The 26,747-nt window shown below is 35.9% G+C and overlaps 1 protein-coding gene across 4 annotated transcripts in view; it reads right to left on the minus strand.

Moving 5' to 3' along the window:
* The window catches only part of FGF12 (fibroblast growth factor 12), a 547,790-nt gene that overhangs the window by 11,653 nt on the left and 509,390 nt on the right, over positions 1 to 26,747 (minus strand). For all 4 annotated transcript variants that reach the window (XM_036851670.1, XM_036851668.1, XM_036851667.1 and 1 more), the window contains one exon: positions 9,295 to 9,493. In XM_036851670.1, the coding sequence (XP_036707565.1) occupies positions 9,295 to 9,493 (199 nt within the window). The remainder of the gene's footprint in view (positions 1 to 9,294; positions 9,494 to 26,747) is intronic.

Here is a 26,747-nt window from a genome sequence, read left to right on the forward strand (position 1 = left end):
ATAATTTAGAGATGATTTAAAGTATACAGGAGGATGTGTAGGTTATATGCAAATACTATGCCATTTTATATAAGGGACTTGAGCATCTGCAGATTTTAGTATCCACAGGGATTCCTGGAATGAATCCCCTGCAAATACTGAGGGATGACTGTTCTCAACATCTAACACATTTCAAATACCATGACTCTGACTGCAATTGAAAAGTGGGGCTCTCTTTGTTAAGTTAACTAACATGTTGAGAATGGTTATCCTTTTGTTTTGGGGGAAGCGTAATTTAGCTTAGCACTTAAGACAACTAAACAAACAACAAATGATAAATCAAGAATTACTAATCCCACATATGAGACTCCTGTATACTGTACAGTAAAAATTAATTGCAATATTTTTACAGCTACCAGTACTAGAATTTGGAGTTCTGGTATTAATTTCCAATCATATACTACTAAGCAATTCTGAGAAACCTTTAAGAAACATTTCCAGGGAACTGTCGAGGTTCTGATCTTCAACAATTATATAAATTCTACAGCTCCTAAATTGTGCTTCTCAAATTATTACTGTCCCATACAAGATTAAGTTTTTTTTCTTCCCATTAATAAGTTCCTTTTTAGTAATTGCAAAGAACCCTAGTCTCTTGGTTTGCAGTAGTTCAAAGGACTAAAATGGTACTTAAGAAGGGGCTTTTCTATCACTTTCTTTTACTATAAGCTATTATTTCATTAGAAAATAGAGTTTTTAGTCAATGCTTTAGAAGTTTTAAAAAATCCTTGAATATTTTCTTCCCAAGTGCTCTGTTTTATGCATTCTGGGGCACTATAGCTATGAGAGCAAAGTTTGATATTCTAGTTATTTTGATGAGGAGTAATTTCCAAATTGAGAATAAAGTGAAAAAAACAAACAAAAACTCCAACTCCCTCTCGTTCTTGTCCTCCCAGCTCCCCAGACCTGTTTCACAGAAACTCAGATTCAGTGCCACTGCAGATTTAACAACTGGAAACCAATCGAGTGAGGGGAACTTGGGATATAACTACCTATTTCTCATTCAGGACCTTGCGGGCTCCACTTGTGATACAGGCTTTATTTTCAGTGGGCATGATTTAATGGCCAGCTGTTGGTATGGAACTAGTTTCTAACTGTGTTTCTTTCTGATTTAATTTTATACTATCTTTCCAACAAAGTTTCAATATCCAAATTTCAAGAATGTTCAGTGTCCTGATAATGCAATACTTGCATGATTCACAACGTTACATCTCTTTCATTTGGCTCTTCTGGGTTGTCCTGATCATATTTTTTGCCCTCTTTCCTCTTTAAAGTATGAAAAAATATACTTGCTCTTTTTTTCAGCCCACAGAATGTTTTTGAGATAAATATTCTTCTTCTTCTAACATATGTGGTATCATAATAGTTTTGGATAAATGGTAAAAAGGAGAGAATGCTCTGAAAAGGGAAGTATTGCTGTATGGCTCTTTAGATCTCTTTCTTCAAATCAGTTTTCTATTTTTCCTCTATTCTGATATATGTTTCAATTTCTTCCTCTTCTTCCCCTTCCCCCCCTCCTCCTCTTCTTCCTTCTCTTCTTTTTCTTCTGAATGTTTCTTTTTATTCATGTTTTGACTTTTCTTGATTTATAGTATATTGAAGCAGAGGGATTTATCCCAGCTTTCAGAATAAGAATGAGGTAGAGATTTCATGAGAGAATATTCTTCCTCATTTGCAGACACAAGGACAAGCGCGGATTTCTAATAACATAGCCAACGTTATGTATTACCTTAAGACATAGCATCTGCTAGGAATCCCCAGCTCACCCCTTTATTGTGAACGGAACACACTCGTATGATGGACCCTAGTCACTTAGTGACTTGGCGTAGTGAAGGCTGTCATTTTCACAGCTGGCTGAGATGCAGTGGTCCATTTTTCTGTAGAAAGCCCTGCAGTCCTGTTATCAAATAAAATGCTACACTTGGTCATAACAAGACCATAAGCTACCAACCTTGTAATAATATATGGTATTTGCTCAACTTATTTTTTGCTTTACTTTTAAATGCAAGATTGTGCCATTAGAAAAGAAAAGGACCAAATACATATCACTGGGCTTTGAAGTCTTATTAAGAATAAATCCATCCTCTCTTTGTAAGATTAGCTATGGGTCTTTCCAGGGCAGGCTTTCCACTTAATGTTTTTCTATTATGTTCTTTCACTGGTACCTCTGCTGCAAATGCAGTTATCAGAATAGGCAGGCGTCCCTTGCCATTATAATAACTCAGATTCCCTGTTTGCAACTTTTACTGTTCAACAATCAGTTTTATGTTAGTTATCATAAATTTCTCTTGGAAAACTTAAACTAAAATAATGCCTTTCTTAAAAGTATGAAAAAGTGACATCTTAGGGGTTGCTGTTATTTATAAATCAAACAACAATAATAAACCAGGTTTCAGGTACCATCCCGGGGTATTCTCCTTCTAAGTAGCCACTGTCCTCTTAATCATGGCTAATATTAACTGAGCACTTACTAAACATCTGCAATTTATATACAGTAAGTTTATTTTAAATGACCCTAAAAGGTGGATACTTTAATTGACCTGTTTCACCGTTAAGGAAACTGAAGAGCAAAAAGGGTAGTTTGTTCAAAGCAGTGCACTGACACAGGCAAAATCTGCATTCAAATTCATGTGTGATTAGCTGCAGGGCTCCTGCCCTAAGGTTATAGTCAAATAGTTTAAAGAGTTTGGAGAAAAACAACACTTAATTGCTTGGCCTCAGTCAAAGTCTTGACCCCAAACCTCTGGGGTGCTCAGCACTTTGTAGAGTCCTACTACATTTTTATACCCAATTTCCTCTCTCATTCTTCCCAAGTGACTATTCCATACTTCTTTTCCCTCCTCAAACTTTGAAAACTGCCTCAGACCCTCCTCAGACTCAGATAATAGGCTTGCCTTCTTTTCTTTTCTCTTCTTGTCTTTTCTTCTCTTTTTCTCCCTCTCCCTTTATCCTTCCCTCCTTTCTTCCCTCCCTTCCTTCCTTTTCATCAATAAACTACCATGCTTTGTATTTCCCTTAGAAAAGAAATGCAGAAGAGAAAGTTTTCATATTTCCACCACAAAAGTTACCAAGCCTCACACATCTGCTCATACATGTTCTGGCTCCCTGCTTGTTAAAATGCTTGAACTCTTCCTGTTTCTATTTAAATCTAGCCCTCCCCTTGCCATGTGTGTCCTTGATCCCATCCCCCCTGGTCAGTGTTATTCAGTGACCCTCTCTCCTATAATACCAATTTTCACTTCTCTCCCATCAGTCTATAAATACGTTGTAACAGTTTTAAACAAATAAACCTCACATGCAACCACCACGTTTCTCTCCACCTTGTGCCCCATTTCTCTACCTCCCTTTTATAACAGGACTCCTCAGAAGTGTCATTTAATATTACTTTCTTCTTTTCTTTACCTCCTGTTATAACTTGAATCTACTCCAATTAGACTTAGTCCCCACTACCTCACTGAAATCACTCCTGTCAAGTCACTATTGAACGTATGTTCCAATCCCAATGGTCATTCTCATTCACCAGCTTGCTGGACGCTCTAGCAGTATTTGGTAACGGTAACAGTTCTTGTCTTAGTTTTGCTTCTTTCTAGCTGAATGGACCTGGGTGAGTTATGTAACCTCTCTTAAACTCAGTTTCCTCATGTTTAAAACTGGAAATTTTAATCTGCATCCTTCCAAATGTCAGTGACTATCAAATGATACTCCTGTTAAGGAAGAATGTTGAAAATAACAACAAATCATCCAAATGTAAAGTAGTACAACTGCTACTAATGATTACTTTTATATTACTGCTGGATTCTTGTAAATCATTTAAAAATTGAAAATTCTGATAGTTATGGAAGAACTAGGTGTAAATCTTTAAGTGTCAACATTACTCTGGAATGGAGAGCTGGAAAACTTGAGTGGAGGGCAATTGTAGTTGTTGCTGACAGATTCTGTTTTCCAAATGGAGGCAAGATAACTACAGTTTCTAATAAAACTCATAAATGACACTTTATAAAGAACCTTCATGCTAGTTGAGACACAGATGTAGAGAACAAACGTACGGACACCAAGGGGGGAAAACCGCGGTGGGTGGGGATGGTGGTGTGATGAATTGGGCGATTGGGATTGACATGCATATACTGATGTGTATAAAATTGATGACTAATAAGAACCTGCAGTATAAAAACAAACAAACAAACAAAAATAACTAATACTAAACTTTCTTTGGGTTATTTGTATGGACATATGTCAATATAAATGTTTCAGACATTACATGAAATTTCTAAAAATCTTATATGTTCTGGTATAATGTTATAAGTCATAATTCTAGTTATTACTTTAAAATGTATATCTCAGAAATAACTAAATTTCCTTGTCAATTGAAAAAAATAAAAATAAAAAATAAAACAAAACAAAACAAAAAAAAGAAACTTCATGCTCTATCAGTTTCCATCAAAGAAGAATGAAATATGACTAATATTTTTATTACTACCAACTTAATCAAATTTTCCTTGGCCTGCTGTAATTTCCAAGTGGAAAGGTTAGATTGCTCTGTTAGTTAATGGACCATTAAAGAAATTTAATTGTCTTAATAGCAGATCATGGAAGGGTGTGGGAAATTAACAGGAAGCAATTTCACACCTTAATTAATGTCACATAGAATCCCTTTTGGAACTGTAGCAGAACCTTATGTGCTGGTTCAGATGAAATGTATTGTCAAAAGGATGCACCCAGTATGCCGTAAATATTTACTATAAAGAGTTAAGAGACATTGTGAACGAAAAGATCTATATCTTCATTTAGAAAGAGATCAGAAGCAGTATTCGTGTGCAAGAGATAGATATAGAAGAAGAATATGTCAGGGAGAGGTAGGAGGGCTTTATTAGAGACTAAATTCAAAGCCAGGAAAAAGGTGCTTTGAATGAGTTAACTGGTTTGGGGAAAGAAGGTGTCACAGGCTGGCAGAGATCCCAAACTCAAAAGGTGGAGAGAGAGATGCTGCTATTATCTTTTCTGTAATAGAAACATTCAAGAGCATCAAAAGTATGTTTTTACTCCATCTTTCTGTTTTTGTCTTTTAGTATGGTTGGGTCCAAAAGAGGATTTTGGAAAACAAACCGTCTAGTTCTCTTTCAAGTTAACTGAAATAAAAACATCAAAATAATTTGCCATTAGTATCTTCCTGATAGGAGTTTTACAAAATCAAGACTCGTGATTTATTCACTTCTTTGGTGTTTTAGTACATAGGTTTTGAAGAGATTATTATTTCCCCTCCAAATTCAATTTTCATTGTCTCTAATACTTTATTCAATACCACGCCTCACAGCCTTTCTCTAGTACATAACACAGTAACACAATGTCCAATTTCCAAGGGAAAATGAAAAAGGCTCTTTGCATTGATCTGACAGATTTGAGAGATCCAACTTTCTTACAACACCAATCTTCATATTATTCCTGTGAAATAGATGGAATTTATAATCAACTGCATCTCCAGAGATTAGCCAGGTTGAAGTAAAAAATTATTTTCACAAAATTACTTAGCAAATCATTGGTAAAATTTTTATTAGAAGAATTAGACATTTGTTTATCCTTGACTAATTGATTACTATCAAGTTACTCTTTCTTAGTGATCAATGTGGTACAATAGTTGGTATTATCTCCCCTAACTCTGTATAGTAATTTAACCCAGCACTAAAGTACAACCATCCTAATAGCAGTAGGAAAGGTAATTAAATATATTAATGTGTTTAATATATTTAATTCCATGGTGTCAGAGTGACAATTTACTCTATATTAGATTAGCCTTAGTCCAATATATAGATCATACTAATTTGAATACATTTAAATAATGGCCTACGGCCAGACTGGATCAAAATGAGCGTTGAAACACCAAATTCAGTTTAGAACACTGAGTCTCAAACCTGGTTGCCATCAAAATAACTTGGACGATAAAATCAGAATCCTTTGGAGATTCGATCTGAGAATTGGTAGCTTTTAAAACCACTCCAGATGGTTTTGATACTGATGTTTGGGAACCAATGATCTACATTATATACTGCTGGGTCTTCAATTAGGTTCTATTAGCTTAAAGCAACAGTTCTAACAGACAGAAAGGGTAATCTGTAACTGTCCTAAAGGTGTGTGAGTATATGTGCATGTTGTGTTAGTCTTATCTTCCCACTAGAAAATAAATTGGTAGAAACTGGTTAAGTGTTCCTTTAGTCCAAGTTTAATATTTCTGTAGCAATGGCTCGCAATTGATATTTACTAATTTCACTTTGGAAATGTATTTCTCACTCCAGGATTAAGTTCTTGAAGCTTAAATCTTGGAAAGAGCACACATTCTTTTCAGGGGGAAGGAACTCGATTCTGAATATCCAACCACTTGCAAGAGCTGAGCAATGAACTCCTTGAAGGAGGAGGGAGGAGAAAAGGCAGAGATTGTTTCTTGTTCTTTGTCAGAGTGTATTTGGTTCATGTATCTGAAGCTAAAGGGGGAGGTCACCATCCAGACAATTAAATCTGGGGGAGTTACTTACCTGTGGTGTGAACAATGCTCTGAAAGGACAAAACTGGGAATGGTGAAGCCTGCACTGTTGTCTTAAATTCCAGGGGAGGGTAAGTAAAGTTTGATGTGCAATGTACGTGGTAATGGGTTTAAATATCAAGTCCATCCATCTGTCTGAATAGATGCCCTTGCAACCCCTTATTAACACCGCCTACGTTCTAAACACAGGATGGAGGGTGAAGGGAAAGAGGCTGGTGGGTTATTATTATCATGCAACCTGTGCATGACTTAAAGGTCCTCACACTGACGGAGCTTAATTTTGGGAATCCTGACATTCAAAATGATATCGCCATCAGGACTGGGAAAAAGGCAGAGCTATTTGAAAAACAAAAACAAAACGAGAGTGGCACTCAAAGCTGGACATAGCCAAGGTCGCTAACAATTGCAGAGCCGCAGAACCAGCCCTGGACAGCAGGTTTCTAGATTTGGTTGGTGAGACAATAAAACTTTGTATGATTAAGCTGCTCTTAACATGGGTTTTGTGTTGTACATAACCAAACCTAATTCTAACATATACAACTGGGAATGTCTGGTTTTCTTTTCCCACATTTGTACTGAAATGCAGCAAATATGAAGAATTAAGGCAGCTCTCAAACTCGGAACACGGTAATTGTACACATTTCTCTTAGAAATATGTACATGATCATACAGACCCAAGAAGAAGCTTGATTAGCCAAAATGCAGACAGAAGTCATGATCAGGAGGGTAGGTTACAGGTGTTTCTTCTTTTTGGGGGTGGGGGGGAGGGATTTAGTATGAAATGCATTATTCATAAAAGGAATAAACAAAACACATGGATTTTTTACTTTTCCTTTATACTCTCCTGAATTTTCCAAACATTGTTAATGAGCATGCACTACTTTTATTACAACAACAAAAAAATCAACTTAAATGCACAAATAAAAATGGTGCAATAGTTTTAATAGTTTACTCACTCTGCACCTGGAGTGTTTTTGTCTACCTAATCCCCACCTCTCATCTCAAATGTTCTGAACCTGACCTAGCCCTGAAGGTATGTTTCAGTATCAACTTTCCAATATCTTCCTTTTGGTGGAAGTGCTGGCTCTTTCTATAAATCCCAATATCATTTCCGGCAACATTTAGTCCATCACTTTTTACATTATACTACTGCCATTAGTAAACATACTTCATATCTCCAAGGATATTATAAAGTTTCCTGGAGAATATAGTTCTTCTTTGTCTTTATACTTACCTATGTCTTCATTTGTTCATTCGCTTGTTCACTTATTCAGTTGACAATGATTATTGAATATCTCTCTATGATATGTCACGTATTGTACAAGATACAAGGAGATATGAGAAAAATAAAACATTCTGTCATTTAACAAGTGATCTAATTATGGATAAGAAGAGACGGAGTGGTAAATAGGTGAATTTAATACAATGTGATAATTTCTAGAAGAGAGAACAAGATACAATAATAAGGTGACAGAATATTTAATTCTACTTGAAGAAAGTCAGGGAGGCCGTCATAGAAGTACTAACTCTTGAATTAATTCTTTACAAGGACTGACAGGCATTCTCCAGACACATGAATGGAAATTTTGAGGACAGAAGGGCAAAAAAAAAACCTACATAAATCTCAAAATAGTAAAAATGTATTACAAGTAGTAAAAATGCAGAACAGAAGAAAGTTCTGTTTTGTGTGGTTAAAAGCACAGGGTGTGAGGGGAGGCTTGAGAAAGACTAGGAGCTTTGAATGTCACATTTCCCCCCAGTGCTTTGAACATAGTATTGATTTAACAGATGTTTGCTGACTGTTACAGTCATAGGTAATCTGCAGCAGGCACTGTGTCCCTACACTGGTGGACTTGACCATACCTTATAGATATTTAGGAGACAGTAAGCCTGGCTAAATCACAGAATAGCAATGCACTGCCTCAATTTTCTCATTTCTTTGGACGAGGAAGCTGAACTAATGTCTTAAGTGATTATAATGTGACTTTTAGAGAAGAGTGTTATGTTGGTAAATGTCCACTCCACTGCTGCTTTCTTAGCCTGTATTAAAAAGCTTGACTGAATACAGTAAATGTGGTCACCTCAATGGGAGATTCTCATCCTGCTTAGGGAACAAGTTGCCAAAAATGGGTTTCTTCAGCATAAAATTATTTATTCCATTGATCAATTGAAATAAATGAACACTATATTAACTGATCAAGGGAGGAGAAGTTACAGGCTCAGTTGAGAGGGATAAAATTTTAAAACTGTAATATTTATTAGCACAGTAAATAGAATATTATTTTCTTTCCTTAAAAAATACAAATAAAAATTAATACATTATATTATGAGATTTGTTCACAAAGATGTAGCAATTAGGATATAAACATATTTCTAAAAGACTTGTGAAAACTTTAAAGCATTATAATAGTATTATTGGTTTTTTCAAGAGTGTAGCCTGAGAAATTAAATTATTGTGTTCAATAAAAAAGGAAATTACATTCCAAATGGTCGCTACCACTATTTTTCCACTTTCAAGAACTTGCTAGCCTCTATATTCAAGCAGTGTTTTCTAAGTGTCAAGTATTTTTAATGGAATTTTATTTTTTGATAGGAAGAGGTACTATTGTGTTTTCTGAATCTTTGTTCTGATCTGTTGCATGACAATCTACTGAGTGAAAGGTCAAGGAGCGGAACTGGCATCAACACACAGGTCAGGGTCTAAAGAAAAGAAGCTTGTCTTGTACCTTCAATAGGTTTTGGTACAAAATGTGATGAGGGCTTGGTTTTCTTCACTCTGTTCCCCTTCATAATTTGACCTTCCTTATTGAGTCCCAGAAACCATGCTCGGCCTGATTCTTGCTGACGGTACAGTGTGGAAGAATAGATCACATAGTAGTTTTCAAACACAGATTCCTTAAATTTGCATTCTGGAGTGAAAACATCCTGCAGAAAAAAAAAATAAAAAAAGGAAGATACAAAAGAGAGAAAGGATTTAATAATGAATCAGCAAATATTTAAATCCAATGAGCCTGAAACATAGGTCCTCTGTTAAGAAAAAATGAGAAATACTTGCATGTAATTTCTATTAGCATTTGGTTTAAAGATTTATCATACAAAATCAAGAAACGAGATTTCCTTTCTAAACAACCTTACTCCACAGAACACAACTGTCAGACTTGAATCATTTCTTTGGTTAATATCACTCAAGACTGTGCCCATGTCCAAGCTCTGATCTCAGTATAATGTTTTGAAAATTTAAGAGAATAGCCATTATGCATTTTTGTGGCCCTTTAACATGTAAAATGTAACCGTGGGAATCAAAATATAACACAATCACAGCACACACAGGCTCAGCAGACGTTTTTGAAGGGACTACCCTATATGTTCACAAATCTATGAAATACTCAAATCTTGTTCCATAAAATCACTAGTATACTACCTCTTTGCTTAACGTCAGTAACTTTCCTGTTAATTTCTTTGAAACATTTTTTTTTTACTTAGTAATCAAAATTTCAGGTAAAAATATCAGGAAAAAGTAGTAGAAAAATTTTACTACTATACTGTATGATCTCCAGTGAAACATATCAGAGTTTTAGTTCAAGAAGGAACCTTAAAAGTCCTCTAACTCACCTTCACCATTTGATAAGTGAGACAACCAAAAGGTTATATGATTAATACAAAGTTAAACAACAACAGCAAAATTACTGCATCAGTGCCAGAATTCACATTTATTGCTTCACAATCACTGACTCTCAAGTTCACCTTTTCTGCCTGAGTCTTGTTCAGTGACTTACAATGAGATTTTATAATCAATATAATAAAATCAAATCCTAACATGTCAAATGAACAAAATGTGTTTCATGGAAAGAAGAAATTCCTCCCCTTCAAAGAAAAGCAGAAGAAAAACAAATGTAATAGCATCTTGTCAGCTACAAGTAAATAAGAATCCTACATGTCAAACATATTCACAATAGTCATTGCCGTCTTCACTAAGTGCTAGAAGAATCTCTTCCTTGTAACACTTTCAATGAAAGGCCCCAGTGATTTAATGCAGTTACACCTGGGGTTAAGTTATTGAGGAATATGTGGAACTAAAGCTGTTGAAACCATGTCCTTGGAGGTGATTCTTGCACACTAATCCCCTGGCTTCACTTCTAGGGAGCTACGGTGATGCATCTGTGGGGACGGATGAAGGTCTTCAAGGATAAAGACACTGCCGAAAGGACTCTGTTGATTTTAAATGGTTCAAAAGTTATAGATCCAAAAAAAATGAGACTAAAAAAATATGGGACGGGAGATGGAAAGGCGGTTGCACCCATTAAAATAATAATAATAGTAATAATAATAATATTTCAATAATAATAATTTTATTGATAATAAAAATATGATGTCACAGAATACTCTCAGTTTTAAGTAAACTTAGTGGCTTAAGAACCAGAGAAACAATTGACTATGTGGTACCATTTCACATCTGCTATGATGACCTTATCAAAAAAGATGGACAATAAAAGGTGTTGCTGAGGGTTTAGAGAAACTACAATCCTCATACCTAGCTGGTAAAAATGTAAATAATGCAGCAGCTGTGGGACATAGTTTGGCAATTCCACAAAAGGTTAAACATACAGTTACCATATGATCTAGCAATTCTACTTCTAGGTACATACATATGAGAAATGAAAATATATCTCCACGTGTGAACTTGTACACAAATATTCATAGCAGTATTATTCATAATGTGGAAACAATTCAAACATCTATCAATGGACGAATGGATGAACAAATGTGATATATCCATACAATGAGATATTATTTAGCTATTAAAAAGGATGGAGTACTGATTCATGTGACAACACAGATGAACCTCAAAAACATTATGCTAAGTGGAAGCAGCCAGATACAAAAGGTCACATGTTGCATGATCCAATGTATATGAAATATCCAGAATAGGCAAATCCAGAGACAAAACATAGATTAGTGGTTGCCAAGGGCTGAGGAGATGGGTAAATGGGAAGTGATGGCTTTTTTGGAGAGACGAAAGTGTCCTGGGATTAGATTGCACAACTATATGAACAAAACCATTGAAGCATATAGTATAAAAACATGAATTTTATGGTATATGAATTATTTCTCAATAAAAAATGAAGAATCAGATAAATGAAGTAACTAGAGAAAGTAAGGGGGAAAATGAAACTACTGCATATTCCTTGTCTGGCAACACAAAAATCCTAAATTATGGTCCTGTGTGCTGAACAATGGGCTCTCCTATGACCTTGTCTCAATATTATTAGGACAGAGTTTAACCATTGCCAAGTATAGGAATCAAAGTGATTCTGATTAAATTTATAAGATAATCTAAAAGTTCTGGTTTCCTTCTAGGATTAGGTTAAAAAGACCTAGAAAAAGCTAAAAATTTAGCACAGATTTTATTAGTTATATTTTTTAAAACAAACTAATCCAAATAATCTCAAAGCTTTTGTTTCTAGGTCTAGCTCAATATTAATGAACTCTAGATGCTAAGGGACTCTTCAAAGTTCAATGAATAAATTCTACATATAAGACTTCAGACCTCATAATAGAAGGTGGGAGAAATATATGGGGCAAGGAATTGTGTGTATAAATACATCTTATCATACGTGTAATACCTATTTACTTATAAGTATACCTTACAGAAATATGAAAATTTGTAGATAGAAAGCTGCTTACTGCCCTTATTTAACAAAGTAACAGAAGCCCATGATAGTTAAATAATTGTTTTGTGAGTCATAGTATATTAGAGGCAGATCCAGACCCTGGGCTAGAACCCTGGCCCCTGGCTGCTGGTTCAGTACTTTTTCCAATGCCACGCAATGCTTCCTTACTACTTAACCAAGCCTTCTTTTGGTACCAAGCTGTTGATTGGAGGCAAGCCATCATCACAACCATGCCCACCAGGTATAATTACTATGCTGCCTTTTATACATATGAAAATATTTTTATTTAATAAATAGTGAACTCCTAGGTTTCCATTTAGTTTCACAGTTGTTTAAAGTCTGCTCCTAGAAGAGCGAAAGTCCAGAAAATTGGGCAGGGACTGAAGTCCCAGGAGCGTGAGCCAGGAACAGCATTAGGTAAGGATTGAGCCTTGAAATTCTGAGTTGGTGAATGGGGAGCCCAGATATAGTATCCAGGTGATAATCAGATATAAAAAGTCAAGTGAAATATCCCATTTAATATTTTAAAGGGACTATGCAGAGTCAGAATTCAGAAATTAGGCAATTGATAATACCCGGCCAGGGAAAAACATTTCAGGAGGAAAAAAATGGCAAAAGCTTAGTGCAGGCACTTTTGTGGGGCACAGCCAACTTCCTAGAAATAGGGAGGAAAACCTTAAGAACACTGAGCCAGCTTGGACAATCATTCTAAGTGCAACCTTTACAATATGTTCACAATTTCAATATAAAGTTGGGCATCAAAGAATTTACAATATACTTGCTATTATCACTCTATTTGTGTAATGAGAAATCAAGAGTCCTCTACTTGGAGTAGGAAAATCAGGGTTTTGTTTCTGGATCCATACATATTAGCTGTGTAACTTTAGGTAAGTGGTTAAACTTCTTTGAATTTCATATTTTCAACTGCAAATTAAGTTATTTTAAGGAAAATAAGAGGTTGGATATGAAAGCATGTTGTAAGCTTATAGAATTTTTACAAGAACTCCAATGCATTATTATTAAGTTTTTTCTTATAGCAAGAAAAATACAATCAATCATGTAACTAGACATTTAATTCTGTGTTTTTGTCATAGATGATTATATCTGCTCCAGCATCCAGGACCCTATGCCATAAGTTAAGCTTTATCCTACATAGATTGTTCCTACTATAGCTAAAACAACATATACACATACATTTAAAAAATCTTTGGCAAAGACTTGGGCAATCACATATACTCAGAAGAGGTTCTGAGGTTATAAAAATTATGTTCAGAATGATAATAATTCTAAAGTGTAATGGAGATAGGCAGGTTTTGAGCCAAGGTGACAAAACCCTAGACTATTTCAATCCAGGACATATAATGAAAGCAGAGTAAATAACTAGTATAAGGAGGGTTCTTTTCCCTTTTGTAAAACTAACTAGTAGTCATGTTGCATCTAACGAATAGTATTTACTTATATCTATAATCTTGAGTGCTCAGTTCCATGTAGGTACATAGCAAGGCTTATAGAATAAACGTTTGTTGATGAAACAGAAACACACTCACATGCACATCATGTGTGTAAGTATGTGAAATGCTAGGTTTATTTTTCACATTTATTACTCTAAAATCTTTCCAAATCTTTAATTTGTTCAACTTAAACTGACCTTCATTTCAGCAGAATATGAATATGACCTTTGATAGTGTTTTGAAATTAATTTTGAGCACTCACATTTGTAGCAGCATTTGCACAACTTGTTGTTGTTGTTCTAGCATTGTACAAGTCATTATATGACCAATTCTTCTCACATTCCAAATGCCTATTCATCCTAGCCTTGTCTTGGAAAGTTGGATCACCCACTCATTTCATTCCAGATGATGAGTGAATAATGGAACACCACTTAAGCTCAAGACCAGCACTCAGGACCCTTTTCAATCTCTCCCCATCCATCTGATTTTAATCTACTCTCTCCAGAATTCTTCTCGCTGATCCCCAACTTCATAGCTTCACACTCTACCTTGATCCCTCTCCCATATTTCTTCCTGTTCTTCTCTCTGCACTTAGACCACTGATAACCTACTCAGGTTCTGGATTCTCCCATCAGTCTCAGGCTCCGCCACTGCACAAGATGAGACACTTCCTTCTTAGCCAGCCTCTAACTGTGCCAGTCTTGGCCCATCCCACCCCTATTTGAATGGCATTCTCCTTTAGATATAAGTATCATGAGGAATAAGGAGACAGAAATTTAGGGAATTTGATGGCTGTATGGATAAAATGTTATATTTCCTTCATGGTTGACTATCACTGCCAACAGTGTTTTCATCACATACTAATTCCTCGACATGCTCACACCTCTTAACCCTCAAATTGTACTTTGTTCAACTGTCCTCTCTAATTCTCTATCCAATAAAATAATGGCAAATGTTTTTCTCAGTTACTGCAGGTTATTGTGAATTTTCCCTCCTTTAGCTTCTCATGGTATTTACTTTTTTTTCCCCAAAGTGTATTTAATGCACTTTGCCTTGTGTCATGATGGTTTTTCTTGCTCCTGTCCTATACACTGCAAGCTTTTGCTCACAAAGACATGTTCCTCATCAGTGCTTATTAGGAAGTCCAGCATATTTAGCACTCAATTTATTCTTCTTGAAGTAAATAATAAAAATATTTTAAGGAAACAGCAAAGACTACGTGATAAGATAGAGCTGAGTGACAGGATTGATTCTGTTTATTTAGCTGCATAATTTTGGATGTGCTATTTAATTTTGATATATCTTTGTTTTATCATCTATAAAGTAGGGGCAATAATTTTCACATTTAAAAATTTGGTGAAGGCATTTAAGATCTGCTCTTCTAGCAAATTTCAAGTATACAATATAATACTGTTAACTATAGTCACATTCTTGTACATTAGCTCTCCAAAACTAATTCATCTTGCATAACTAAAACTTTGTACCCCTTAACCAACATCTCTCCATTTCTCCCTCCCCCCAGGTAACTATCACTCTACTCTCTGTTTCTATGAGTTTGCCTGTTTTAGATTCCAAATATCTAAATTCCACATATTTGTCTTTCTGCATCTGATTTATTTCACTTTGTCTAATACCTGCCATGTTGTAGCAAATGGCAGGATTTCCTTCTTTTTAAGATTGAATTATATATATCTGTATATAGATATATGTATATCATGTTTTTTTAATCATCTGTTCACTGGTGCTTAGGTTGTTTCCATATCTTGGCTATTGTGAATAATGCTGAAATAAACATTGGAATGCAGACATTTCTTCAAGATCTTGATTTCATTTTTTTGGATATATTCCTAAGTGGGATTCCTGGATCATAAGATAGTGTCTCACCACAAAAAAAAAAAAAACCAAAAAAAGAAAGAAAAATGTAACTATGGATATGTTAATTAGTTTGATTGTGATGAGTATTTCACAGTGTATATGTACATCAAATCATCAAGCTGTACAATTTTTAATTGCCAACTCTACCTCAATAAAGCTGGAAAAATCCATCACGGGTTACATTCAAGTATAGCTAAAATGAGATAATAGATAATGCCAAGTGTTGGAAAGGATGTGGAGCAACTGGACCTCTCATATGTAAATGATGGTAGAACAAATTGGTAAAACCACTCTGAAAAGCTGTTTGGCAGTATTGATAAATATAAGTATATCTTATAATTCAACAATTCTACTTCTGGATTTATACCCAATGAAACCTATCAGGCTATCTATTTAGCAGTGAGAATAAACAAACTACAACTATAAGCAATAATATGGATGATTCTCACCAACATTATGTGGAAAAAAATAAACCAAACAATAAATACAGCTACATGCTATATTATTTCAATTATATAAAGCTCAAAAGCAGGTAAAACTAATCTACTGTAGAACTCAGGAGAGCAATAACTTTGTTCAGGGAGGGTAATTAGTAAGATGAAGCAAGGGGAGGACTCTTGGGTGCTGGCAATGATGTATTTCTTGATCTGGTAGCTAGCTACACATGTGTGTTCACTTTATGAAAATTCATTGAGTTCTATACAGTTTGTGCACTTATTTATGTATGTTATATTTGTCACTAAAAAATCCATAGTAGAAGAGTCAAAGCATGTGGTGAAGGTTAAGTAAAATGATAAATATTACTTCTCAAAATCATTGTCCTTCTTTTAAAATCAAGTTTTTCCCATGTAATTAGCTAACATATAATGCATGAAAATTTTATACCAATAACAATCATTCATTCATAGGTTGCAGACAAATATTGTTCATGATGAAAATATAACACTTTTGGATCAAATAATTTATTCACAAAAAATATTTTCCATCCTTTCTCCAACTCATTTATTCTACTTGTCATTTTTTATTGCAGTCCATTATATAATGCACATGGTTATATGTTTTATTTATAAATAGTGCTTATAAAACTGCATAATTTAAAACTAACCATTTGTATTTTCCTATAATAATAATAATAATATCAAAACATAAAATGAACAGAATAGAAAAAAAGAATTGCCCACAACACATGAAGAAATACACAATAAATTATTTTCTGGAAAACGATTTGGAGTCTCTACATTTCTGGTTTATTATCCATTAATAATTTTCCAAACTGTCAAAGCGACCTTTGGTAAATCAGTTAACCTCATTGAACCTCAACTTCCTCTATTGTACTACAGACTCATGGGGCTATAGAGATCAAATTACATAACCTATGTGCAAGTTCTTTTAAGACCTATACAATTATTTGAGATTAATTCTTTTCCATAGAAGACTTTGACATCATAACTTGAAAAGTTTCTACATTTTAGAGTGACAATTGCTTGGAATACATTTTTTGAGAAGTAAAGAATGTTATGTGATTCAGTCACAACCACTTTTGCTCCTTCTAGCTTTATGTGTAAAACGTATGCTTTCTAACTCAAGTAGGAATCCACAACTTTTATAATCCTGTATGATTAATAAAATTAAATGGTACCATAATTATGATTCATCTTCATCCAGTTCTTTGTGGATCCCCATTTCCCCTCTCACTGCTCTGGCTATAATAATCCATGGGATGAATGTGCAGTGAATGAATGAATACTCATCACACTGCAGCCACTGGTCTCCTTGCTGTTTCCCAAAAATAACAAGCATAAACCATCTCAAGTCCTACACAATTGATATTCTTTGTTCCTGGAAACCTCTTCAATAGCATATTAACATGGCTTGATCCCTCATTTCTTTCAAGTCACTGCTCAAGCGTGACTATCTCAGAGACCTCCCCTGATTACCTTACATAATTTAGCACCTCCTCCAGTCACTTTCTAATTCTTTACCTTGTTTTCTCATTTTTCATAATCTAACACTACCTGTCTAAGCTTTATGAAGGTAACTACTATAATTGTTATATTCCCCTCGAATTCTCAACAGTTCTTGGAATTAAAAAAATGTCTACTCCAACAAAATAATTTGGTGAAAAGACATCATGAGACCTGGATTTTTATTCTTGTATATCTCTAATTCGTGTTCAAATTGGGATTATCAGTTTCCTTCTTAGGCTCCCTGTTCCCCTAAATGTAAAAGAGAGCTGTTTGTTGAACCAGGAAATCTAAAACGTCACTTCGACTTAAACCTTCTATAGCTTTATCATTCATATTAAACGGTTAAATAATTTCTTGAAATTAAGCAGTCATGATAAAATATTGTTATTTCAAAAACAGTGTTTAACTACCAAAGAGAAATAGTAGTGATATATTATTATTAAGAAAACAAAATGTGGGCTTCCCTGGTGGCGCAGTGGTTGAGAATCTGCCTGCCAGTGAAGGGGACACGGGTTCGAGCCCTGGTCTGGGAGGATCCCATATGCCGCGGAGCGGCTGGGCCCGTGAGCCACAATTACTGAGCCTGCGCGTCTGGAGCCTGTGCTCCGCAACAGGAGAGGCCGCGATAATGAGAGGCCCGCGCACCACGATGAAGAGTGGCCCCCACTTGCCACAACTGGAGAAAGCCCTCGCACAGAAACGAAGATCCGACACAGCCATAAAATAATAAAAATAAATAAATTAGAAAAAAAAAAAAGAAAACAAAGTGTAAAATGTAAAAGAAAAGGTAATCAGAGAAAATAAACTTTGTTATTATATAAGTAATTATGACTAATGATTCTCCCTACGAAATGTAAAAATTACGGATTTTTCAAACATATGCTAGTACAAAGAACCCCCTTGTTTTGATTTTTTCCTTTCCAGTTGGAAACCAAAATCTAAACTCTTTTTAATGTACAAATGCATCTTCCCTGTTTGCTGTAAACCTTGTTTATTGGGTTGTGCATAAGGATGGAATTAAATACTTGATGATTCTTGCAACACGATTTACATCCAACAACTCCAGAGATACACAGTTCCTTTGGTCTTAACCTTTGGATATTTGGCTGTGAAGCTTCTGGTTCACTAACCTCATTAGTGACTTTTAGATGCACAGAACTTGAAAATCTTTGGAATATTAGCAGTTGCTTTGTTAACTGTGTTGTCAGACATAATGATATTAAATCAAGCAAGAGAACTATTGTTTCCCATCCTGACAAGAGGCAAAGAAAATGCTGAAATACATTATCTCAATGAAACATTTTTTAAAAACTTGGTTGCTTTGACTAGAATAAGTCTAATTTTATAACTTAAAAAACTGTAGATATGGGAATCTTTATATACTTTTGAGATATTTTTTACTGGAAAACTCCTGAGCTAATTTCTCTAAAACTAAAGGTTCTTTGTTAATGCTTTCTTTGCAAAAACTTACAAGGCAACCAGGTAAACATATCATCATAAAATCATGAAAACTGTAGTGTATTGGAAACATAATTTTGGAGGCAGATAGACAAAAATATTCATCTCCCTAATTTTTAAACTTGGACAAGTTACTTAATTTCCCTAAAGCTCAGTTTCTTCACCGGTAAGTTAACACTAATCATACCTTCACTATAAGGTTTGGATTATTAAACAAGACAATGTAGTATGCTAAACACAGTGTCTGGCATATTACTTACTTTCTCGTTACAATTTTCAGATGATATCTGATATCACAAATGAAAATGGGTTCACCTGAGCAGTAGGTTGAGAAAAGTCACTTTCCTTATGGACTCCAAATCATGTGTCCTGAGTTTCTCTTCCCTGTAACAGGCTAATCAAGGCTATTTTGCTTAAGGCTCAATTTGGTCATCTATTTACAGAGCACACAGATAAATCTGACCATTTCTCTTTTTCTAGTAGAGGATGATTTTGACATCAATTTAAAATAAGTGATGTGATGATATTACCTTCTAATGAGGCGTAATACCACAAAGCCATTTGACTTATCCTTTAGCCAGAAGCCTGCAAGTATAGAAGTAAGGTGAGGAGTGGGAATTAGAAGAAGACCAGTGGATGAGGGCATATATCATATTGCAATTCACTGTTATCACAAAAATTATTTCCAGAAGTCTGAATGTTCTAGGGACAGAGAGCAGATATTGGGGGAACAGTGCAATTCTCCAATTAAAAACACCACTAATTCTTATGAAGTGAGCATGTACATAGTATGTAACCAAATGCCCCCCTATGATTGAGTTTGAAAATCAAGGCAAGTATGTTGAATACCCCTAACACTTTATGTGAGAGGATGTGTGCCTCAGCCTCTGTCTTCTTTTCTGGGGATAAGGATGAAAGTGGGAATGTTTTCAAATTCCCTTATTTCAATTTAAACATTATTATACCTTTTGGAAAATCATTCTGAATACTCTAACGGCCCCAAAAATGATCAACTAATGATAGAAATACATTCTTAAAACATGAAATTTCCTAAGTTTTAAAATTTCATCTGTCAACTTCCATGAAGTCAGAATAATCAGTATCAAACTTAACCTCCTATTATAAATAATTATAAAACTGGACAAACTATATAAGACAGTAGTTTCCAAGCACTTGTCAACTGGAATTGTAGGGTTTTGATCTTTGAAAGAAGGAAAATGCATGGGGTAAGCACCATATTAATCTTGACTTTCTTTTCTTTTTTTCTTCTTTTAAAAATTTCTTTTATTGAAGTATAGTTGATTTACAATCCTGGCTTTCTTCAGTGGGCACTGTTCAACCCTGAAATGGAAAGGTGAAACTGAGGTATAGCACTCTGGGTTTTTTGGAGCTGTGGTGTCAGAAACTGGAGGTTGGGATTGCTAAGGGGACTTGGATTTGTGGAGCAAGGTGCCAGAGAAAAGGAAGCTGGTGGAATTGGGAGCAGGAGTCTGCATGGGAATTTCCTGAGGGTCTTGGGCTAATGGATAGACTGCATGTGCTCAGAATGAGATTCCTCAAGCCTAGCATAGAACAACTACTGAAAGATTGATAACTGAATGGACATACCATAGCTGGGCAGGGCCGGGATATGATGAACTTCTAGACAAGCCAGAAAGGAAAGACCTCAATAAACACATTGGACATTCGTTGGAGACCTCAAAAAGCCATTTTAGGATCACACTGTAAATCTCTAAATAAGGTCTCCCCCCGATCTCAGACTAAAGACAGAAGCAAAATAGTCAAAACCTAAACACACACACACACAGGATCAAGAGGATCTATTACTTTTTAATTTATATGTCAGGAAAGAAAGCACACACTCGAGATTGGTTCAAGATGGCAGAGTAGAAGGACGTGCTCTCACTCCCTCTGGCGAGAGCAACAGAATCACAACTAACTGCTGAACAATCATTGACAGGAAGACACTGGAACTCACCAGAAAAGATACCGTAAATCCAAAGACAAAGGAGAAGCCACAATGAGACGGTAGGAGGGGCGCAATCACAATGAAATCAAATCCCATAACTGCTGGGTGGGTGACTCACAAACTGGAGAACATTTATACCACAGAAGTCCACCCACTGGAGTGAAGTTTCTGAGCCCCACGTCAGGCTTCCCAACCTGGAGGTCCGGCAATGGGAGGAGGAATTCCTAGTAGAGAATCAGACTTTGAAGGCTAGCAGGATTTGATTGCAGGACTTCGACAGGACTGGGGGAAACAGAGACTCCACTTTTGGAGGGCACACACAAAGTACTGTGCTCATTGGGACCCAGGGGAAGGAGCAGTGACCCCACAGGAGACTGAACCAGACCTACCTGCTAGTGTAGGAGGGTCTCCTGCAGAGGCGGGGGCTGGCTATGTCTTACTGTGGGGACAAGGACACTGGCAGCAGAAGTTCTGGGAAGTACTCCTTGGCATGAGCCCTCCCAGAGTCCACCACTAGCCGCACCAAACAGCCCAGGTAGGCTCCAGTGTTGGGTTGCCTCAGGCCAAACAACCAACGGGAGGGAACCCAGCCCCACCTAACAGCAGACAAGCAGATTAAAGTTTTACTGAGCTCTGCCCACCAGAGCAACAGTCAGCTCTACCGACCACCAGTCCCTCTCATCAGGAAATTTGCACAAGCCTCTTAGATAGCCTCATCCACCAGAGGGCAGACAGCAGAAGCAAGAAGAACTACAATCCTGCAGCCTGGGGAACAAAAACCACATTCACAGAAAGATAGAAAAGATGAAAAGGCAGAGGGATATGTACCAGATGAAGGAACAGGATAAAACCCCAGAAAAACAACTAAATGAAGTGGAGATAGGGAACCTTCCAGAAAAAGAATTCAGAATAATGATAGTGAAGATGATCCAAGACCTCGGAAAAAGAATGGAGGCAAAGATCGAGAAGATGCAAGAAATGTTTAACAAAGACCAGGAAGAACTAAAGAACAAACACCTAGAAGAATTAAAGACCAAACAAACAGAGATGAACAATACAATAACTGAAATGAAAACTACACTAGAAGGAATCAATAGCAGAATAGCTGAGGCAGAAGAACGGATAAGTGACCTGGAAGACAGACGGTGGAATTCACTGCCACGGAACAGAATAAAGAAAAAAGAATGAAAAGAAATGAAGACAGCTTAAGAGACCTCTGGGACAACATTAAACGCAACAACATTTGCATTATAGGGGTCCCAGAAGGAGAAGAGAGACAGAAAGGACCCGAGAAAATATTTGAAGAGATTATAGTCGAAAACTTCCCTAACATGGGAAGAGAAATAGCCACCCAAGTCCAGGAAGCGCACAGAGTCCCAGGCGGGATAATCCCAAGGAAAAACATGCCAAGACACATAGTAATCAAATTGACCAAAAATAAAGACAAAGAAAAATTATTGAAAGCAACAAGGGAAAATGACAAATAACATACAAGGGAACTCCCATAAGTTTACCAGCTGATTTCTCAGCAGAAACTCTACAAGCCAAAAGGGAGTGGCACGATGTATTTAAAGTCATGAAAGGGAAGAACCTACAACTAAGATTACTCTACCCGGCAAGGATCTCAGTCAGATTCCATGGAGAAATCAAAAGCTTTACAGACAAGCAAAAGCTAAGAGAATTCAGCACCACCAAGACAGCTCTACAACAAATGCTAAAGGAACTTCTCTAAGTGGGAAACACAAGTGGAGAAAAGGACCTACAAAAACAAACCCATAACAATTAAGAAAATGGTAAGAGGAACATACATATTGATAATTACCTTAAACGTGAATGGATTAAATGCTCCAACCAAAAGACACAGTCTTGCTGAATGGACACAAAAACAAGACCCATATATATGTTGTCTACAAGAGACCCACCTCAGACCTAGGGACACATACAGACTGAAAGTGAGGGGATGGAAAAAGATATTCCATGCAAATGGAAATCAAAAGGAAGCTGGAGTAACAACACTCGTATCAGATAAAACAGACTAAAATAAAGAATGTTACAAGAGACAAGGAAGGACACTACATAATGATCAAGGGATCAATCCAAGAAGAAGATATAACAATTATAAATATATATGCACCCAACATAGGAGCACCCCAATACATAAGGCAACTGCTAACAGATATAAAAGAGGAAACTGACAGTAAGACAATAATAGTGGGGGACTTGAACACCTCTCTTACAACAATGGACAGATCATCCAAACAGAAAATTAATAAGGAAACACAAGCTTTAAATGAAACAATAGACCAGAGAGACTTAATTGATATTTATAGGACATTCCATCCAAAAACAGCAGATTACACTTTCTTCTCAAGTGCACACTGAACATTCTCCAGGATAGATCACATCTTGGGTCACAAATCACGCCTCAGTAAATTTAAGAAAACTGAAATCATATCAAGCATCTTTTCTGACCACAACACTATGAGATTAGATATCAATTACAGGGGAAAAAACCATTAAAAAACACAAACATATGGAAGCTAAACAATACGTTACTAAATAACCAAGAGATCACAGAAGAAATCAAAGAGGAAATCAAAAAATACCTAGAGACAAATGGCAATGAAACATTATGATCCAAAACCTATGGTATGCAGCAAAAGCAGTTCTAAGAGGGAAGTTTACAGCTATACAAGCCTACCTCAAGAAACAAGAAAAATCTCAAATAAACAATCTAACCCTACACCTACAGGAATGAGAGAAAGAGGAACAAACAAAACCCAAAGTTAGCAGAAGGAAAAAAATCATAAAGATCAGAGCAGAAAACAATGAAATAGAAACAAAGAAAACAACAGCAAAGATCAGTAAAACTAAGAGCTGGTTCTTTGTGAAGATAAACAAAATTGATAAAGCATTAGCCAGACCCATCAAGAAAAAGAGGGAGAGGACTCAAATCAATAAAATTAGAAAGAAAAAGGGGAAGTTACAACAGACACTGCAGAAATACAAAGCATCCTAAGAGACTACTACAAGCAACTCTATGCCAATAAAATGGACAACCTGGAAGAAATGGACAAATTCTTAGAAAGGTATAACCTTCCAAGACTGAACCAGGAAGAAATAGAAAATATGAACAGACCAATCACAAGTAATGAAATTGAAACTGGGATTAAAAATTTTCCAACAAACAAAAGTCCAGGACCAGATGGCTTCACAGGTGAATTCTATGAACATTTAGAGAAGAGCTAACACCCATCCTTCTCAAACTCTTCCAAAAAATTGCAGAGGAAGGAAAACTCCCAAACTCATTCTATGAGGCCACCATCACCCTGATACCAAAACCAGACAAAGATGTCACAAAGAAAGAAAACTACAGGCCAATATCACTGATGAACATAGATGAAAAATCCTCAACAAATAATAGCAAACAGAATCCAAGAGCACATTAAAAGGATCGTACACCATGATCAAGTGGAATTTATCCCAGGGATGCAAGGATTCTTCAATATACGCAAATCAATCAATGTGGTACACCATATTAACAAATTGAAGAATAAAAACCATATGATCATCTCAATAAATAAAGAATAGTTTTTGACAAAATTCAACACCCATTTATGATAAAAAATCTCCAGAGAGTGGGCATAGAGGGAAACTACCTCAACATAATAAAGGCCATATACAAAAAACTCACAGCAAACATCATTCTAAATGGTGAAAAACTGAAAGCATTTCCTCTAAGATCAGGAACAAGACACGGATGTCCACTCTCACCACTATTATTCAATATAGTTTTGGAAGTCCTAGCCACGGCAATCAGAGAAGAAAAAGAAATAAAAGGAATACAAATTGGAAAAGAAGAAGTAAAACTGTCATTGTTTGCAGATGACATGATACTATACATAGAAAATCCTAAAGATGCCACCAGAAAACTACCAGAGCTCATCAATGAATTTGGTAAAGTTTCAGTATGCAAAATTAATGCACAGAAATCTCTTGCATTCCTATACACTAATGATGAAAAATCTGAAGGAGAAATTAAGTAAACACTCCTATTCACCACTGCAACAAAAAGAATAAAATACCTAGGAATAAACCTACCTAGGGCAACAAAAGACCTGTATGCAGAAAAGTATAAGACACTGATGAAAGAAATTAAAGATGATACAAACAGATGGAGAGATATACCATGTTCTTGGATTGGAAGAATCAATATTGTGAAAATGACTATACTACCCAAAGCAATCTACAGATTCCATGCAATCCCTATCAAATTACCAATGGTATTTTTTACAGAACTAGAACAAAAAATTTTTAAATTTGTATGGAGACATCAAAGACCTCGAACAGTCAAAGCGGTCTTGAGGGAAAAAAACGGAGCTGGAGGAACCAGACTCCCTGACTTCAGACTACACTACAAAGCTACAGTAATCAAGACAGTATGGTACTGGCCCAAAAACAGAAATATAGATCAATGGAACAGGATAGAAAGCCCAGAGATATACCCACACACATATGGTCACCTTATTTTTGATAAAGGAGGCAAGGATATACAATGGAGAAAAGACAGCCTCTTCAATAAGTGGTGCTGGGAAAACTGGACAGCTACATGTAAAAGAATGAAATTAGAACACTCCCTAACACCATACACAAAAATAAACTCAAAATGGATTCGTGACCTAAATGTAAGACTGGACACTATAACACTCTTAGAGAAAAACATAGGAAGAACACTCTTTGACATAAATCACAGCAAGATCTTTTTTGATCCACCTCCTAGAGTAATGGAAATAAAAACAAAAATAAACAAGGGAGGCCTAATGAAACTTAAAAGCTTTTGCAAAGCAAAGGAAACTACAAACAAGACAAAAAGACAACCCTCAGAATGGGAGAAAATATTTGCAAACAAATCAATGGACAAAGGATTAATCTCCAAAATATATAAACAGCTCATGCAGCTCAATATTAAAAAAAAAAAAACCCAATCCAAAAATGGGCAGAAGATCTAAATAGACATTTCTCCAAAGAAGCCATACAGATGGCCAAGAAGCACATGAAAAGCTGCTCAACATCACTAATTATTAGAGAAATGCAAATCAAAACTACAATGAGTTATCACCTCACACCAGTTAGAATGGGCATCATCAGAACATCTACAAACAACAAATACTGGAGAGGGTGTGAAGAAAAGGGAAGCCTCTTGCACTGTTGGTGGGAATGTAAATTGATACAGCCACTATGGAGAACAGTATGGAGGTTCCTTAAAAAACTAAAAATAGAACTACCATATGACCTAGCAATCTCACTACTGGGCATATACCCAGAGCAAACCATTATTCAAAAAGACACATGCACCCCAATGTTCATTGCAGCACTATTTACAATAGGCAGGTCATGGAAGCAACCTAAATGCCCATCGATAGACGAATGGATAAAGAAAACGTGGCACATATATACAATGGAAAATTACTCAGCCATAATAAGGAATGAAATTGGGTCATTTGTTGAGACGTGGATGGATCTAGTGACTGTCATACAGTGAAGTAAGTCAGAAAGAGAAAAACAAATATTGTATATTAACGCATATATGTGGAACATAGAAAAATTGTACAGATGAACCGGTTTGCAGGGAAGAAAGTGAGACACAGATGTAGAGAACAAATGTATGGACACCAAGGGGGGAAAGCGGCAGGGGGGGGTGGTGGTGGTGTGATGAATTGGGAGATTGGCACTGACATATATACACTAATATGTATAAAATGGATAACTAATAAGAACCTGCTGTAT

Source organism: Balaenoptera musculus, chromosome 4, assembly GCF_009873245.2.
Source record: "Balaenoptera musculus isolate JJ_BM4_2016_0621 chromosome 4, mBalMus1.pri.v3, whole genome shotgun sequence".
In the NCBI taxonomy this organism is placed as follows: domain Eukaryota; kingdom Metazoa; phylum Chordata; class Mammalia; order Artiodactyla; family Balaenopteridae; genus Balaenoptera; species Balaenoptera musculus.